The 18721-nt window shown below is 50.3% G+C and overlaps 5 protein-coding genes across 5 annotated transcripts; all 5 read right to left on the bottom strand.

Moving 5' to 3' along the window:
* Positions 1-3525: 3525 nt before the first annotated feature.
* Triagg1_3757 (transcriptional regulator family: Fungal Specific TF) lies at positions 3526-6084 on the bottom strand (the record flags this gene model as incomplete). The annotated part of the gene is made up of 5 exons (XM_062898084.1): positions 3526-4081; positions 4191-4535; positions 4636-4949; positions 5031-5738; positions 5809-6084. 5 exons carry the CDS (start codon positions 6082-6084, stop codon positions 3526-3528), a joined length of 2199 nt encoding a protein of 732 aa, XP_062757260.1.
* Positions 6085-6947: 863 nt separating this feature from the next.
* Positions 6948-8501, bottom strand: Triagg1_3756 (CAZyme family GH71; the record flags this gene model as incomplete). The annotated part of the gene is made up of 5 exons (XM_062898083.1): positions 6948-7422; positions 7492-7516; positions 7598-7729; positions 7791-8334; positions 8400-8501. The coding sequence occupies 5 exons, from the start codon at positions 8499-8501 to the stop codon at positions 6948-6950; spliced, it is 1278 nt and encodes a 425-aa protein (XP_062757259.1).
* A 2040-nt stretch (positions 8502-10541) lies between these two features.
* Positions 10542-11207, bottom strand: Triagg1_3755 (uncharacterized protein; the record flags this gene model as incomplete). The annotated part of the gene is made up of 1 exon (XM_062898082.1): positions 10542-11207. The coding sequence occupies one exon, from the start codon at positions 11205-11207 to the stop codon at positions 10542-10544; it is 666 nt and encodes a 221-aa protein (XP_062757258.1).
* Positions 11208-12235: 1028 nt separating this feature from the next.
* Triagg1_3754 (uncharacterized protein) lies at positions 12236-14319 on the bottom strand (the record flags this gene model as incomplete). Its single annotated transcript, XM_062898081.1, has 2 exons — positions 12236-14130; positions 14274-14319. 2 exons carry the CDS (start codon positions 14317-14319, stop codon positions 12236-12238), a joined length of 1941 nt encoding a protein of 646 aa, XP_062757257.1.
* A 2423-nt stretch (positions 14320-16742) lies between these two features.
* Triagg1_3753 (uncharacterized protein) lies at positions 16743-18404 on the bottom strand (the record flags this gene model as incomplete). The annotated part of the gene is made up of 2 exons (XM_062898080.1): positions 16743-17510; positions 17628-18404. 2 exons carry the CDS (start codon positions 18402-18404, stop codon positions 16743-16745), a joined length of 1545 nt encoding a protein of 514 aa, XP_062757256.1.
* Positions 18405-18721: the final 317 nt, after the last annotated feature.

Below are 18721 nucleotides of genomic sequence, written 5' to 3'. Positions count from 1 at the left end.
ACCCCCCCCCCCCCCCCCCCCCCCCCCCCCCCCCCCCCCCCCCCCCCCCCCCCCCCCCCCCCCCCCCCCCCCCCCCCCCTTTTTCCCCCATGAACACTGCCTCCGCTACTAAACCCTGCCGTCGAATCAATCATGCCACAGGAGAGGCGAGTCCCCCCTGCCTGTCGGCGGACGAAAATCTCCAAGCGACGCTGAACCGACGTCTTGTGGCCCCGTTTCCACACTGCAAGCTTGTCTGCGAACAACTTTCAATTTACAGCGCCCAACACGCTGGTACTTGGCACCCAACCCATGCCCGGCACCTCGGGTAACAACAGTGTGCAACTGACAAGCAGCAACTGCATGGCTCACTATGACTGGGTTCGCAGCACGGGATATTCGGTGCCGAGCACTTGAACCTCTTCTCACCCCATTGCTCCGTAAGTGTAGCCACTCTAGGTATGCTTGTTCTGTCATGTCAACTCCCAGAGCCACATTTTCTCATGGGCCTGCTTGCCTGAAATGCTTGCTCCATTCGTATATACAATCTCCGCGCTCCGTACTAACAGGAGTGATAGATGATAAGACAGCGTCCACGTTTTGATATATCAAAACCACCCACGCAGCAGTCACCTAGCCCTCCAAAAGAGGAAAATGAAAAGGAGTAGTATCCCTTTCTACTGCCTAAAGTCATTCGGCCGTTATCTCCAGACTAGTGGCATAATTTCCTTCTTTCCCTGCTCTATGATGCCGAGTTCCAGCTGGTTTTCAAGACCAGTTCCCATGACTGCAATCCGTTTAGCTCAACCACTTGGCCATGCTCGGAGGTTCTTGACTCAGGTTCAGGGCATTCGTCTTCCTGTCGATGGATACTCTCAAGCTATCTTGACTAGAAGGTGGGAGATCACCTTTTCAAGCCAATACATTCAGCTGCGCTTAATCGACAATGACTAAACAGGTACTGGGTACGACGCCAGTTTACCATGAGTTTGCATGTTCATATCCACCATGTTGGTCGATATTTGCAAATATTTTCACGCTCTTCAGGGATACCGCCAATGCCAAGCCTGCGTTTCCGTTTTAGTCGTGAGTGTTTACCCTGTTCACTACCGCCGCTAACCCTCAGCAACATCCCTTTAAATTGCTCCTATATCCTTCTCCGATGGATTCCTTGTTAGCAATGGCACCTGGTCGCTACGGAGTACGGAGAAGTGCGACCCAACACCGCCGAGGCGACTTCCAGGCGCACCCAGGTCCTTTTCAGGAGGAGCCGTTAACAATGTCCAAACTCCTGTAAGTTCTAGCCTTTGGATATGTGGGATGTTTTACTGCCGCAAACGTTGCATTGACGCCCCTCTAGCTCATAGCAATCATGTTTTCTCTCTTTGGCAGTAATATTCATGCTCCGGATCGACAGTTGCCATTGTCGGTTCTCTCCGAGATCGTCGCTTGTGAACCCACCATAGCGGCCCGCATTCATGGCAGAACCGAGACTCTGTCAGTACTTTTTCGTACACCAGCAAGTGCCAGTAGCATATTCTCGCTCTGTGAAATACTAATCCTGAGCTCCTCTCGCATTCAATTCTGAAAATCAATCGAGATTGAGAAAGCTGGCCTAAGATTACTTCGTGTGCCTACCTATACACGGTGAGAGATTTCAACATTCACGACAACATGAAGGCCATGGGACCCTGGTAGCCAACATGGAAACGAGAAGCTCTGTCTTTTCGTGCTACTTGATGGTTCCTCTTTACTATTCCGTTTGGGTACTGGACGACCGACTATTACCTGGCTATCGATTGACGGCGGGGATAAAATTTGGTATGGATACACTCTAGAGTAGTAGCAGTCACTACGAGTACTACTACCGCCGGCTTCCTCCAAGCTTGGACTAGGATGCCATGCTAATCTGAGACCCCTTCAGCCTTTTCTCCGTGTCAGTCTTCTTTCTGCGCACAAGCCGTCCATCCACCAAAGATGGACCTGCTTTGCGTTTACAGGTTGGTGTGCCGTACGAAATACCTACTCTGGAATATTGCTGCTCCGTGCACTCGCACAGACCGGCAAGCCAGGATGAACTTCCGTGATTGGAGCATTCAATGCTCAAATGAACTTCACATGTCCTATCTTATCTGCCTGTAAAAGAAGCAGCATTCATTCTCAACGTACCTAGTATATTTGAAGACTTTTGCTGCACGAGAATATGATGAGACTTGGTAAATAACACGGAGTACAGCTTTTCTCGTTGCATTACAAATACGAACTCAAGAGCAATGCTGACAAGCCGTCCAGTCAAGGCAAATTGCGTGGTGTGATACTGCTTCACATATGCCTGCATCTCACTACGTGGACAGCACACGGGCGCTCGGTATGGCGCAAGTCGCGAATCGCTCGTCAACGGGCAAGTTGATTCGGCAGACCAAGACGTTGTTTCACCACGAGGATAACCTGAAGCGGCTATCCGATCCAACGGAGGTGGCGAAGCTCGACCCCATCCATGCGCTGCTACACTAGGCCCCACAGGGATTCTGTCATACGCACCGAGCTAGTGCCTCTGCTGTTCGGAGGATATCATTTGAGCATTGCAAGTGTGTAATACTCCGTAGTGGTCGTATCATTGCTTTACGCTTGTACGGAGTACCGGGCATGACTGTCCTGTTCCGCGTGGCGTCGGAATCTGAGGACATTGCTTTTTGTGGCACAGCCAGGTACGATCTGAACTGACCGGGGGTTATCTTGGCTGAATGCTAATGCCCGGGACCGTCAGAACCTTCCCAGACCCGCTGATGTCCTGTTCATTGCCAAAAGAGTGTGGTGCGTCCATACGCCCACATGAGGATGAGGACTATAGCTGGCAGGTTCTCTGCATACACGTTCACGAGCGTGAGTAGCGCCATACTGTCTGGATCGAAACATCGCCCGTTACCTACTCTCTCCCTTGCCACGGCCAAAGAGAGGGTATGTAGGTTTTAGAGAGAAACGAAACGGTAACCCAGAAACCGGTACCTCGTTTCGTATTGTAGCGCAGATCACATCGTGTGTCTGTGTGTATTGTGCTTGCTCCGAGTTGTTGGTCAACCTACCCTGGAAGTCGAGTCAAACTTGTTGCATTTTGACACTGCGTTCAGCGAACTTGTGATGCTTTGTCTTTTTGTTCTTTTCTTTTCTTTTCTCTTTTTGTGTGTGTTCGACCTGCCTTTTGCATGGTGATGGTGTCGTGGGTTTCTCTTTGTTTCTCATTCTGTTCTCCTTATTTGGGGCATCTCTGTGCGGTTCAACGAGACAATTTTACACATGCCCCACCCACCATCGTTCCTGTTGTCTTTTCTCTAGTTGAATGACCGACAGCGACAATTGTTCCACTCATTGCCATTTCAACGAGGAATAGTAAGGTGAGCGCGTCGCTTCAAGCTCGACGCCCTCTGGCTCATTTTCAAATCACCAATCATCTGCAAATAAAGACAGCAAAATGACTTGCTGGTTCGGCATACCAAGCCAAGTCGGCCGAGATTCTACTCAGCTCTCTCGGAAGAATTGCAGTCAAAATCATACAGTGTCCTCTGTCGACAGCTGCTCATATTCCTTGACCAAGTTTTCAAGCCGCACAGAAGTTGGATCTTCATCTTTGTTTCCCATTGTGAGAGGATAATGGGATTGGGCGTATTCGACCAATAACGGCTCTTCGGGAGTGAGAGGATCCCAAACCACGTAGTTCTGGAGGATCGCTAGATCGCGGGGCGCCAGTCGATCCCTCAGCAGCCGGTAGATGACCGAGGTGAGGTGGATGTGTTGGCCTTGATCGTATAGTCCTTTCAGGCTCAAAATGATTGTCGATCTTAGAGACTTGATAGTCTCTACGTCGTCGGCAGGAGTCATTTTGAGGCTGTCCATTGCCCCGCCGGCTATAAACGATAGATGAATGGTCAAGAAGGGATCGCAATATTCAAAGCTGTGCCTGATAAAGTAGAGGCGACCAACAGTCTCGAGGCGAGCGGCTGCATGGGCAGCAGTCTTTTGGGCAGTTTCTTTCATGATGGTTGAGGCTTCCGAAACACCGGCTTGCTTGGTGGAGAAGAGGATGGTGGCCAAGTAAAGCTCCATGCTATTATAGAATCGCCTTGTCAGTCCTCTGTCACGATGTCACGATCGCATTTCTACCAAAATGTGGGAGAGGAGACAGCCACAGGGGAAACGGCCGAGGAAAAACGTACTGCACTTTGAGCTGCCATGGGAAGACGATATTGCGAGGAGAGAGAGCAGCGGGCAGCCCCAGGTACCATTTCTCCAATCTCGAGAAAATGGACCAGATCCGGCTGGGAGATACCGTGTTATTTTCCTCCTGGCTATAGCTGATTGCAGCCATATCGTGGATGATTGCGCGCAGACCGGAAACTGCTTTAAAGTAATGCCCATACTGTGCAGGAACCAATGTTGAGCTCAGTGGATATCTCAGCTTGAAATCTCCGTACCAGAACGGATGCTCATCTGGACTGGGCAGCGGCTTGGCCGGCGGATCAGGAATCAAAGGAGCTCGATAATAGTAGTAAGATTGTATGCTATCATGAGGTGGATCAACAGATTAGCGGAAGGAGACGAGATAAACGCGGCGAATGGGACAGGCCACCAAGAGGAGGAGTGTGACAAGAATCCACTTACCACTGCCAGTTGAAGAGAGCCCAGGCTGTAAAGACGCGAGCATGAACCATTCTGTCATTCTTCTCGTTCGCATGATCTCCAAACAGATCCAACTGCTGAGCGACTCTGAGAGCGTGCACCAGGTACGGCTGACCGACCTTGTCCATGCCGTTGTGGCTATAGATGAGATTCAAGAGCGTGGCAGTTTGCACGGTGACCAAGTCCACCTTGTGGCTTTCCAGCTCCCATAAGCGCTTCGCCTCTGCTAGAAAGCGATATCTGAGACTGTGGGGGACCCAGAACTGGTTGCGATTGGGTATACCCATGAGGGAGTGCTTGAATCCCGGGGTCAGTGTACACGTATCTATCTTGTTTACTCGAGTCTAGACGACTTGGACTGGATCATCTACACTTACGCATGCTTCTGCTAGCAAGGCATTGACGAGCACTGGCGTGCAAAACCGCAAGTCATGGTCAATCATGGCCTGGAAAAATATGTCCTTGTGGAATATGGGAAAGGTCGGATACTCGTGGAGAATGTAAGCTCGTATGAGCGTCCGCATGAAGTGGTCGTCTGTGTCTACCAGTGTCCACTCAGAGGGCTTGAGGTGGTCAATCAGAGGGTCCAAGAGTTCAGCAGCATGGTACGGCTGCAGATAGATATTCAGGTACTGGTTGTGTTGCGCTTGTCCCGACTGTGTGCTCCCGTGGGGGTCCTCTTGCCCAACTCCGTGGAAGGCAGTTTCATACAGCAGCGACTTGAGATATGGGTTATCCGGAGTTTGAAGGTGGGCTGGCATGGAGGCAAGATAGGGAAACTGGTAGCGCCTCCGAGTCTCCGGGACGACAGAAAGCTGCAGCAGAAGATCACCCTCCCTGATCTGCCTCAAGAGGGTCACAGGATCAACACCCTGGCGTACCAGGCTGAACATGGTCATTGCATCCTTCTCCGAACAGTTCTGAAGGGCATTGAACAGCTCTTCAAACGTAGTTGATTTTTTGTTTTCCTCTCGATACTTGCGCTTCAGCACGGCCGTGTTTGTCTCCTCACGATAGACCGAGTCGTAGTTGCACTCGACCTCGCGCGACTGGCAACCTGCGCATTTCGGCCGGTTCCCATTGCACTTTTGGCAAAGTTGTCCTCGTAAGCTTGAAGTCCAAGCAATTCTCTACAGGCGGGGGCCAAAACAATACCTTAATTTTGCGCCTCCGGCAAGATTCGCAGGCAACACTGACGGCTTTCTTCACCGGCCGCCGCCCCGTCTTGGTGTAGTAGATGGGCGCAGAGGGCGCAGGTAATGGAGGAGGCGCATATAGAGACATGGAAGTAGGCGTGTGTGTAGGCGAAGTAGCGGACGTCGGCGCAGATGCGCTCTCGTTTTCGATCAAGGATGGCACATCGTCGAATGAATCTGCACGCTCCGAGGAGACCCGGCGATATTTGGCCGGTGGCGAGGCGGTATCTTGCATTGTCAAGGGCATAAAAGGGTGAGTGCAGGGATGATTCTAAAGTTCCGGGGCAAAGAGTCCGCTGTGCCAGAGGACATGTTCGTGTCGAGAAGAAGGACGGGGGGATGCCATCGGCTTGATATGGAGAGTTGGAAGATGGTGAAAAAAAAAGAGAAGAAAGAAGATGCTATTCCATCCCCGGTGCTCCAGATTAGGCAAGCGAGAGAAATCGGGGTCTTCTTCCGTCTACCCTGATGGCGGACATGATGATCTGGGTGGCTTTTGGGCCACTTTGAACGGAGCCAACTCCGCCCGAAGCCCCTCTTGGATGATGTGCCTATTGGCTCCCCTGCAAGGGACCTCTCAAGTGTCTTTAAAACTATCTCGGAGTTGAATCTTGAGGGATGTGATGGTCATCTATCAGCCGCAGCACCAATGCGGAAGCCTGGTGACAAAGAAGCAGAGAAGGCTAGCGAAAATAGTTGGAGGGCTGCCACGTTTTTGACGACACAAGGATTTCAATCAGAATTCACATCTGTGATTGCATCCGGGGTGGATGGACGCACAACACAGGTGGCTCAATAGTTACAGTAGAGCCAGACGCCTGGCCTCTGCCTCACCGTGCGAGACATTTCATGCCTTAGCCTGGCTGCACCCTTGGCTTGTTTTAGCACGTACTATTCGCGCCGTCTCGTAACATCATGAGCTTGCAGGCGACGGTGCTTTCTTTTTCTTGTCACTGGTTGGATGGTCACCGATGGCGGTTGCCTTCAGTGTTTGGAGGCGAAATTCAATAAATCAATCAATAAAGCGGCAGGGAAATTTGATCATCCTCTCGCTTTGTGTGGCTATTTGGCAGCATATGTGTCCTTGGTCCGCTTGGCCTAGAACTTGCCCACATATGCGTTAAAGTTGTACGTCTGGCACGAGCTGACGATGTCCTTTGCGCTTTGGCCGCCTAGAATCTGCCTGCCGCCGCGGGAGACGGAGAAGGATTGCTTGCCAACGCCCATGGTAAAGTTGAAAACGTGAACCCCGGCGTCAGCGTTTACGGTAACGGGAGCCACGTTTCCACTTGTGACGGTCAGCTGTGCAGGCTGCGTGAGCAACGTGCTCACGAAGACCAGATCGTCCATCAACTCAGCACCTCGAGGGATGCCCAACGGATCGTTGGTGCATCGGGCAGCATGAGGAACCGGGCGATACCAGTAAACAATTTCATCCGTATTCACCGTAGGAGAAGACGCGCCGGCCTTGTAGGCAGCAATGTACGGCCTGTATATATCACGCCAGCCATCGTGGGGGAAGCCATTGGCCCATTGGGAGGACCCGTCATCGCTGTGGTTGGGCTCTGAGCCGCTGTACGGAACGTAATCCGGTTAGAAAATCCGCTTCGGAACATGAAGGCAAGGAGACTGTTTCGCTTACGAAATATAGTGGCTTTCACCAAAGTCTGTGATGGCAGATATTCACTGGTTAGCATATCCAGAAAAGCACCCCCTTCCATTTTTGCTGAGGAGACAAGTATACTGACCATTCCACGTAATGATTTCAACCAGAGATGGTTTCATGTCGAGGATCTGTTGCCATCGGCGTACTGGTTGCTCTTCACAGATAAAGACCCAGTTCTTAGTATTGAAATGGGTTGAAAACCATGGCGAGACCGCTACCTCAGTAATAGTATTAGACCCGACCTTGGTGTTTAAGGATCATTTGGAAAGACTTACGGGCCATGTATGGCCGACCACCGAGACCTTGTATGTACCTCTGATCCCACACGGTTGTCATGGGCCCTTCAATGACGCTGTTGCCGCCGTCCGTTGGCCAAGCATACCACGAGAATGCCCCGTCGATGCCAAACTGGGCGCTGACGCTTCCAGCTGAGGCAGGGTCCTGCATGTTGGGAATCACTGTCAATTTTTGGCCGCCCAGTGCACTTTTCACAGGGTTCCAGTTGAAACTATCTCCAACAAAGGTGCTGACGAGTGCGCCTCCGTTGAATATAGCCTGGGCCGGATGGGCAGCGTATTTGCCCACGAAGCTTGTGATGTTGCCCGTGTCGCCGTTTGACCAGTACGCAAAGTCAAAGGAAATGAACATTTTGAAGTTGAGCTGCTGTGCGGCCGTGTATGCATTGTCAAGCTGCTTTGGCGTATAGCTATCGACCCAAGGAGGAGCACAGTTTAGGGCAAATCCATCAATGCCGATGGCTTGGGCTTGCTGGATCTCATTTAACCAATCTTGGACTGTGAACTTCTCAACAATTCCCACCTAAATGGTCTATTATTAGTGAATTGTTTTCATTCAGACGTCTCAAGCGATGGGGCGGACTATACCATGAAATGAGCAAACACTGGCCTTGAGCCTTGTGCGGCGACGAAGCCTAGAGCGTTGGACAAGATCACCGAAATGGTGGCTAGCATGCCGGTCGACCTCATTGTTGACTGAGAGATGCTACGTTTTGATGGGAGTTTCGACTTAGAAGCAGAACATCATGCCTTTTCCGTTCTGCCAGTTGAAAAGCTGCGTCTATATATACTTGCAGCAGTCAGTCATCTTGCAATCCGACAGCATCGTTCGGCTACCGTGGAGGCCAAAATTGGCGACGGATATATGCTCCATTCCGCTGCAAGTCGGAGAATACCACATACCTTAATAGGATAAACTCGTGATGGAAACTTGCTCTAGCTCTGCGGGGTGCATATCAGCATTGAGTCTAATCGATCGCATGATGATGCAGAGAACCCGGCCAATTCTCGGACTGAGAACAGTTGCTGCATCAGTATAGTGTATATGCATCATCTTTATGTTGTATCGGCTCGACACTGTCAAATAAGCCTGATCGAAAAACAGGGCCTTGGCCTTAAACCGAAGGTGTGCTCTTTTGATTTGGCTGGAGCTTGCATCACAATCACCCAATGTTCACTAATGTGTGTAGGTGAACTGTAGAGAGGTTGACACCCATTCGCTCCTTGCCCATCGGCCCGATGGCACGGAGGCCACCATCAGCTGAACAGTATATTCAGTGCCGAAGTAACATTGAGACTTGGATTGCCTGCATTATGAAATGCAAAAGCCGAGACTCTATAATCAAGGGATAGAAAGGCTGGAATGTGAAGTTGAAGATTGGTGAATTGAGACCGGTTAGAGGAATACCCCCAGGTTGCAAATCTGCTATTTGCGGGGGGCACAACTAGTCGGAAAACTTGGCCAAAGAGGATGGCTGTTTGCCATCGCATAGCCATTCATGTGTCTAATTGAACAATGGCGGAATGGTGGTTGCTTCGAGGTTCCTACGCCTGTAGCGAGAATCAGGATGGCTTCTTCAGGCGGTCAGCACTCTCCATTGTGAAATCAATGGACGCAAGCTACTCACTATATGTGATTATTGGAGGCCACTCTTGAGGAGCAATCCGTTTGGCTCCGCAAGAGAAAGATGAGCAAAGAAAGATGGGAGAGTGAGTCGATGTGCTGACCTCTGCTATCCGAGACTCAGCTTTTACGCACAGATAGCGGGGAAGATTGCTTACCATTTGAAAATTAAAACTGACGGACGGTCCTCGTTTTCACCAGGTTGTATGAGCGAGCATGAAAGCCACGGGGCGTGACGAAATGTGATATGGACTGCATAGCCGAGAAAGCAAACAGCCAATAGATTGCCTCCTAGGATCAGACACTGCATGCATGAAATTGACCTCGGACGTGTAGTTCACTATTCGTACACTAGTATGAAAATGATATTTGAAAGGGAAAGGCGTTCACTTACAGGTTGTCTGAACCATCGCGCAAATAGATGAGCCTCTGGCATCTGAACAACTTCAAGCTCGTTCAGCAACGTGTTTTGACGTCGGCTGTGTTTCTTGTCGGATAAAGACCACGAATCTTCGTATGTCACTTCGATTGCTGCGCCTTAAACCCTAGTATACATAGTGATTTTTCCCTTTGTACACTCGGCCGCATACGATCGTTTGCTCTTTCGGTCGTTCGATCTTCGCGAAGACGAGGTAGACTTTCTGAAGAGCTTGTCGAAAAAGCATATAGTTCTTTGCAACTTCCTTTGCACCAATAAACCCCAATATGTATATATAGTATTGTTTTTCTTGTACACTCGGCCGTATGCGATCGTTTGCTCTTTCGGTCGTTCAATCTTTGCGCAAATGACGTGGACGTTCTGAATTGCTTGTCGAGAAAGCATATAGATCTTGGCAACTTCTTTTGCCCACAAAATCCTAATTTATATAATCATTTTTCTTGTACACTCGGCCGTATGCGATCGTTTTGCTTTTTCGACCGTATGCGATCGTTTGCTGTTTGGTTGTTCGATCTTCTCACAGATGACATGGACGTTCTGAATTGCTTGTCGAAAAGCACATAGTTCTTTGCAACTTCTTTTGCACCAATGCGAACCCCACAAAACCCATTATATGTATATGGGTATTGTATTATTTTTCTTATACACTCGGCCGTATACGATCGATCTACAGAACGTCCGTCTCGCTTGTGTGTGCAGGCTTTCGGTGGTTCGAATTGGCTTTCGAATAACAAGATGTCTTGTTCGCTTCTTTTCTCACGCCCAAATCGTTGAGTCGCTCGGTCGTTCTCAGTGCAATCTTGAGCATCGCGAGAGGCAGTGTGTTCTCAGAATGGACTTGTTCTTCGACGGTCTTGGTTTGCGAGAGGAAGAAGTGTAGTGTGTCGTGGCTCGCTTCAGTCCCCTTCTCCGTGTCTTCGACATCACCAACCCAAAGCACCCCATTATGTATTATATATTTTTCATTATACTCTCGGCCGGCCGATCGATCGATTTGAGCCACCACACTTCTTCTAGGCTGCGAGAGACTAGTCGAAGAGATGACGTTAGGGATTGTATCTGACGCATTGTGGGACAAGGAGAATGAATAGGGGATGAGAAAGAAGAAGACGAGGAAGAAGAAGACGGGATGGGTAGGTAGATAGAAAAAACACCAAAGCGCATAGAGTAGGAAATAAGCGAGCAGATAGAAAAGAACGCTCAAGTGCGCCAGGAGAAGGGGGGGGGGGGGGGGGGGGAGCGAGAATTCCTTTTCAAGCAACAAGCTTATCTCAGTCAACAAGGCATTGACTTTGAGAATCTGAAAGGAGATTGGACGGCGCCGGCAAGACATGATTGGAAATATGATGCTGCGTTTGGCAGTGTATGGAAGGTGCTGGAGCAGAATGGAAGCAGAGGGGTGCCTTGAGATGAGAGGCTTCCGGGCAATCACAAGGCCCACCAGGAGAAAAACAATGACAATAGCACTATCAAAGACTTGTCAAGCCGAAGAAGCGTCAACCACTACCAGCAACGAAGAGAAAGCGAACCCAGAGCATGGGGGGCAAGAGAAGGTCCAAGGGAGAGCCCTAGGATATTGACAAGAGAAGGAAAGGAAAAGTGGAAGATGCATAGAAAGAAGGAAAAAAACTTGAAACAACAGAAAAGATAGAGTGGAAATGAGAAAAACTTTGTACAAACAGAACGAGACAGTTAGCAAGTTTCCTTCTTCGACAATTGTCAACACAAGGAGATGGTCTGAAAGACGGCCAATCTTGAGTCAAAGTGGATAATTGGAAGGAATTGGGTGATTGATCAATTTTATGAAGAAAAGAAATTGTAGGAAAATATGTGCAGGAAAATAAGAGTTGTGGGAGGGGGGAACTTCTCGACAGTGGTTGTGGTGCTCCTGCAGCTGCCGTTTCTTGGTATCAGGTCATTGCCAGTAGTGACTGCCACTCGTTTAGCATCACGCCATAAGCGAAGAGGAGATAACTATGACATCTTCCTGCCATTATTGTTAGAATTTCCTCCATGTTGGGCATTGTTTAGTGTCCATCTACCGTAGAGTTCCTTCCCATAACTTGTAGAGGCCGCCCACCTTGTATCAGGCAATGGTTTACTCTTGAACCTCGTGCAGTCTCTGGGGTGCCGAATACGTATTGGATAATATGTTAACAGTTGTTGACTTCATGCGCAGATATCAAGCTTCGTGAATAGCCTCCATGAAGTAGATATGCCAACTCACTTATTCCAGCCGTAGATAGTTTACATCAAAGTAGTGCAGATTGGTCCCAGGATGTGCTTCTTATATCTTGCCAATATCTATACAATTCCCAATGTCCCATGGCACCCTTGGGCCACTATGAAATAAACATCTATTTAACTACCTCCTTGCAATCTCTTGATTCTCTCTTCTGCCGCTCGCGCCCTTCTTTCTCGTTCCAGCCTCATCTTCATCTCGGGTGTCAGTCCTCTCGCTTCCTCCTCTCTGCGCTCCTGCGGCGTCTTTGCAATCATAGAAGCCACATTGCTTCCCTTTTTCGCTTTCTGGTCTGGCACTTTTGGCCCTTCGGCACGGAGTCTCTCCTCCTCAGCCTTTCTCCTGTCTGCCTCCTTCTTCTCGGCCTCTTGCTTTTCTCTCTCGTCACGGCGATCTGCTTCGTCCTTGGTCATGGCTGGAGGGACCTTGCCTATGTCCCAATCCCATTTGGCATCGCCAAGTTCGGAGCGTGCTACTCGAAAGGCATCGCGCGTAGGACGATCTCCAGCAAGCTCAAAAGCCGTCTTTCCCTCCATGTTCTTAAGCAGTGGGTTCGCGCCGGCTCGTGTAAGAATCCCCAGCACCAATGGCGCAGAGTTTTGTGCAGCGGCGTAATGTAGGAGGCGGGGGGTATGGTAGTTTTGTTCGGGAGGATAGAATTCAAAGTCTGAGCTAAGCTCATTCTTTGTGAGATATGATAGGAGTGCGGGTAACTTGGACCGTCGCACAAAGGCCTGTAACTGGGATGTATGAAGAATTGCCGTTTCCTCTTCTTCTGATGGAGTTGGTTTTGCAGGCTTGGCGGTTGTGACAGACTTGTTTTGTGTCAAGTTTACCTTGTCGGACCCAGGCTTGAGTGGGACGATCTCTCGCACTTTGAGCCGAGTCAGCTCGATAAATGATCGCATTAGCTCGTTCTGAGTGGCTCTCCTGGTACTGAATGGGAATCCTCTTATACGAGCGTCGTTGGCCTGGAGAACTTGTCCCTCATATGGCCCAAACAAGGTCCTTCTATTTGTCGTTCCTGTCGCCCTGATGAACAGCAGCTCGGAAGTTTCCAAAAGTCCCTTCCAATCTTGAAGAAGAGCACGAACGTCCTCTACCAGGGCAGTTTCGTTGTAGCGACGCAAAGATGAACCGACAGAGTGTGCTTTGCCCTTGGCATTGTCGTTGGCTGATTGGGAACCACCTTGTTTCCGACGTGTCGTATATCTATGAAAGGTCTTGTGCGCGAGAACTGTGGCCTCTCGATTCATCGTGGTGCTGCCGGATTTTGCTGATCTCGGCGCCAAGGAGACGACCATGGCGGCAAAATGACCGCCTCCAATCATGCAGAGGAAGAAATGAGGCCCTTTGTACGCGATGGGCGGCGGTGTTCCGTCTTTGGCAGGCTTCGGCATTGCTATAGGCTCGAGCTGCTTCGTCCTGATAACATCGACCAAATCAAGCTGGCCTTGCTCTTTGTCGGTGAATATAGCTCGATAAATGCCAAAGTATGTATTCTCCGGGAGCAATGGCGAACTGAACCATATCAGTGGCGGCTTGCCTTTGCCCGGGCGCCCTCCGATTTCGTCGTCGCCGTCCTCATTGTTGTCTCTGCCACCATTTCGCTTCTCCGTCAGCCTTGCTTGTTTCTTGAGCAGCGCCGTCAGCGTAGATTCCTGGCGCCCTTCATCCTCGTCCTCTTCCGAATCGTCCGAGTCTGACCCAGAGAGTGACTCGTCCAAAGTCTCTATCAGCTTTTCAAACTCGGCTTCCGAGACGAGGCTCTGTCCCCGCAGCTTCTGCTTGAGGTTGTAGTTGTGGAAATCGGACTTGATATGGCTTCGTTGGTCTAGTACGGTAGGAAAGGAGAGTTTGCAGAGAGAACACGCTTGAGAGCCGACAAAGCTATCGGAAGACGCGTCTGAGGCCTGGCTGGGGGGTGTTGTGGTTGTAGTTTCGGCGACGGCAATGGCGTCTGCGTCCGGCTTCAGCGTCAAGCCCACGAGGCTTTCCGGCGGAAGATCGTAAACTAACACGAGCTCAAGGCGTCAGCTAGTTTCAAGGCTGAGGCCGGATGAAAAGACAAGAAGCGCGTCCCATGCCTCGAGCATAATGTATCAAGTTGGTGGGGTGATGACTAAATCAGTGATGCGACTGGATATTTGTACTTACCATACAACGGCCGTCGCAAGAGCTCGTCCGCCTGGTTTTGGGCCATTGTGCGAATGCCGCTGTGTTTGCTCGTGGGTATCTTCAACCGTATATCAAGACGTTGTTGTTTCTGAAAGGCGAACAGAGAGGAGACGCAAAGGAGAGTTTGTGCGATTATTTATCTCGAGCAACACGAGAATGCGAGCATGAAAAAAAGTTGAAGTTGCCCCTCCATGACAAGGTTGGAATCATACCGGATCTGAGTCAACCGGCGACAACCCCACAATCAGTCATCGAGGCTTGGACTCCATATTATTAAGGCGCTGGACAGCGACTTGAACGTCAACTGCTTCTTTGGCTTCTATTTACAAAGACGCTTCTGTGATTCCTTAGTCTTCTTTTTGCCACGAGTTTCAAAGGTTGCCGGGTCTCCCGATGACGGGATTAATACATTAAAACCAGATTCTCATTTAGCACACCGCGCTGCGACAAAAATAACACTTTTGTTACCTTTGTGAGATGTGTAGTTATTCCAAAGCATTGCAAAATAACATTAGCTTGCTAGGGGCGGGATTTGGTATTCATTTATACTCGCGAGGAGGTAGCCTATGGGCAATAGCGGAATTTATCATTACATTTGATACCTCCGGGAGATCCATCTATTCCTGGTAACCAGGATGCTTTGTCATGTAGTGAACCTAGGCCTGACGATTTGCAAAGGCGCACACGAAGGCACTACAGCGTCTCTTTTGCTGCACCTCTTCTTTCTCCGCCTCGCTTCTTTTCCCAACCCTCCCTTTCTACTGTAACTTTTTCTATTCGTTTTGGACCATCCACACGTCTTTGAGACTGATGAAAAAGTAGCGGATGATCCTCTAACAAGAGGCGTATAGCAGCCGCCACGAAAATTCGCATCAACCTAGACTCAGCTCCAGGGATTCAGCAAATGAAGAACTCAGAGAGGCAACGTCGAATCCTTTACCAATACAGATACACGACTAATCGTAAAGTAGCATTCTAGATCAATAGTTTGGCAGCTCACCTTGCCTCCCCTGCTCCCATCTAAGCCGCCGTCAGATGATCATTTCAGCGCAACAGCTGCGTATTACTTTTCCCATCCGCCAAGCTTCGACAGCTCCATTTCTCACGTTTTTATCAACCTCTTCAACATGGGCGAGACTGCTCGTGCAAGTAAACTTCTAGACTATTGGAGCCCCGCGAAGACCACGTCTTTCTCGGTCAAGGTGGTCCCGAGGCAAAGCAGCTGAAAATCATTCGGTCCAAACCCGACTACCGCAGCTAGCTCCTTGCTACTGCGCTCTTAGCAACGACTTGGTATGAACAAAGACCGCCAGACCATTCGCAACTTGCTCCCCGCAGCGGTCTAGGCCTCCAACCCGAGGCGGGCTGACAGCCCCAAAACGGAGAAGCTGTCTTGGTTCAACGCAGCTAGCCTCATGATAGAATCCCCCGGTCCCCTTTCTTCCAGAATACGGAGGGTGGCTAAACGGATTTTACTGGCCAAAGATCCGCTATTAAGAGTGTTTCAGACCTTTTTTGATGATTGCAATACTACGCCGTTTTCAGAATGATATGCTAACGGGATGACGGGGTCACTGCTAGTCGTGTCTCTCCCTCGCTCTCTGTGGTCGAAAAGCCCGGCTAGCTGATGCCAATCCCAATCTTTGAATACGCAAAAAGCCTTTCCCATACGAGGTCGCCGATGAATCCACAACATTAATGCTATGCAATTGTCCCTTTGTACGAGTACATACATGGAGCAAACGGAGTGTCCGCTAGTCCGGCTCAACTACCGCTTCTTCCTCTCCACATTCCAGCGGCTCACACGAATCGCGTCACCGTTGGCTAGCTATTCTGCCCCCTTCGTTTTCCTCCATAAAAGACGGCGAATGGACAAGAGTAATGCTGGCAGTGGGTTGAACGGAATGGGACGCAGGCGGGCCGTCTGTAATGGATGGACCTTTGATGGGCCCTTTTCCCACGTTTGATTCCACTCAGGGCATCCGAAGAAGCAGCTCATGCATGCAGGTACGCAAAGGGCTAGCTAGCAACAACAGCGTACTGGAGCCAATTACCGTCTTCCTTCGCTCTGAGGCTCTGCTCAGCTGAAAACATGACGGCGGCAGCAGTCCCCCACGAACGGTCCGACTCCGAAACTGCGGGTGGTCAGATAGTCTGCGTGAAATATTGAGAGCGTCATCATATAGCATAAGGTATCACTTGTCATCTCGAGGCATTTTCATCAGAGCTTGCAGCTAGGCTCTTGGAGATGGGTGTCTCTTCTTGTAGTACGTAAACCGCAACGTCCAAAAAACTGTGCTTGCTATATTACATTTCTCATTAAGACCGCCCCTGAAGGTATAGCTCCCACAAGCTCATAGCAAATTCGAGCCGCCAAAGATGCGTCGTACATAAATAGGTATCTTATAACAGTGGATAAAAAAGTCATTCATCATCGTCTTCCTTTCTTCACATATTTCTTGCGCTGATTGCGTCCCTATCCGTGCTGTTGACCGAGGGACTGGCGCTGGCGGCGGGATCGGGGAATCGAATATCTCGTTCCTTGTCGTCTTCCACTTCCACCACAACAGTCGTGACCAGATCCATCTGGATGCCAGGGCCTCGCAACGACTCCTGGCTGGATCCTCGCGGCCGTCTTCGCTTCTCCTGCCTCATGCTGCTAGAGCGTCCGGCCAGGCGCTGCCACGACCACCATCCACCAGTAGTCTTCGGTTCCATCTTTCGCCTGGAACCTTCGCCACCCTGGATCCAAACCATGTTGCCGTAACGTCGAGACTTCGGGGTTTGTAAAAAGGCAATTGTCTTTACACCCGTGTCCGCCACATCAATGTCGTACTTAGAGGCGAAGATGATGGAGTGTCGAGTTGTGCCAAACAAGAGGCAGTCGAAAAAGCCGTTGAGAGAGATGAGCGCACCAGCAAAACAGAAGAGCCCCAGTGGGATATTAGCCCCAGACATGGATGCCACACGTTCCGTAGCCAGCGGTAGCGTACAGCTGACATAGATGATGGGATAGATGAGAAACGCCGGATTGTGATCACCCGCAAAGCCAGGATCCGATGCGCTGTCCGGGTTGGCAGCTCGGCGACGACGAGCTTGCTGACGAAGAGAGTAGTAGATTGCAATGTAGAGGCCGGAAGTGATGCCAAGGGCCAGGAAAATCCAGAGATAGTGGGTGAACAGACGGAGATTCTCATACTCGGCGTTTATCCAGCACTAGGAGCACATGATCATGTTAGCAATCACAGACATTGGGTAATTAGTAAGAGGGGGAGAGAGGGGGGAGGGACGAGGTGAAGCAAGATGAAGTAGATTTGCTTGTGAAAAACGTACCCAGGCACCAGCTCGAACAAAGAAGCCGCCATGCTCGCTGCCGTTGTTCGTAATGGCGATTGGCAGCGTCGAGATGAAATACACAAACAGCCACACAAGGCCAATGGACATGTACAATATCCTCTGTGACGGCCGATAGCCCTTGACCACGGAAAAGAAGGTGTGCACGGCAATGAGAGTGATGAACATGCTCGAGGACAAATCTCCCGTGGAGACAAAGAAGCCCTGAGCCCAGCACGTTTTCGTGTCCACCAGGACGGCGTTTCGGTTGATCCATGTCGAGTTGAGGGCAAAGGCAATCGACTGATGCAAATCGGCAACGAGAAGGTTGTAGATGAGGATGAGGAACTGGTTGGGCGAACCCTTCATCGGTCGGATAGGCGGGCCTGGGTCTTGTTGCGGGAACTTGGCATCGCCCTGAACGGAAGCATCATTGGACGGGCGTGGGCGGGAGGCAAAGACACCATCGATACCAAGCGTAAAATCAACAGCATGCTGCGAGGAAGATGCCTCGTGATGGGCTCCTTGGTGCAGGTTTGGCTGGCGAGGCAGATCATGGTCACCCTGATCCTGATGAGTTTCCCGAAAGCGTTTCTCGTTTTCACGCCGGACAAAGAGCTGCCAGGAGACAATCTTGTATGTCAAATAGACGAAGAGAGTGGCTGCGGCAAAAAAGGAAATGCATGATAGCACGGTGATGGCCAAAAGGCCGCTGCGAAGGGATGGCGTCAAAGGGCCAAGGGACTGGCCATCGATCGGCAGCTCCCCTGACGGCATGGCTGAAGGAGGGGATGAGGTTATGCCTTGAGTCTGATGATGAGTCTGATGATGAGTCTGATGATGAATCTGATGAGTAGAAACGATCAACGGAAGTTGTGCTTTTGTTCTAGTTGTTGGAGTCGTCGTCGCATATCGATCACGAGAAAAGGAAAGAACCCCCAAGTTGATGTGGCAATCGGAAGGCAGCTGACTTCCGAAGTCCAGAACAGGTGGGAATCAGAGGAAGGAACAGGAAGAGGGAAGAGGGATCGGAAGAGGAAGGAAGGCTCAGAAGAAAGGCAAGCCTGCTGGCGTCAACGTTGTGAGAAACGAAG

The sequence above is a fragment of the Trichoderma aggressivum genome, assembly GCF_033847375.1.
Source record: "Trichoderma aggressivum f. europaeum strain CBS 100526 chromosome Unknown scaffold_011, whole genome shotgun sequence".
In the NCBI taxonomy this organism is placed as follows: domain Eukaryota; kingdom Fungi; phylum Ascomycota; class Sordariomycetes; order Hypocreales; family Hypocreaceae; genus Trichoderma; species Trichoderma aggressivum.
The sequence above is the reverse complement of the archived record's forward strand: the minus strand, read 5'-3'. Positions and strand labels throughout refer to the sequence as shown.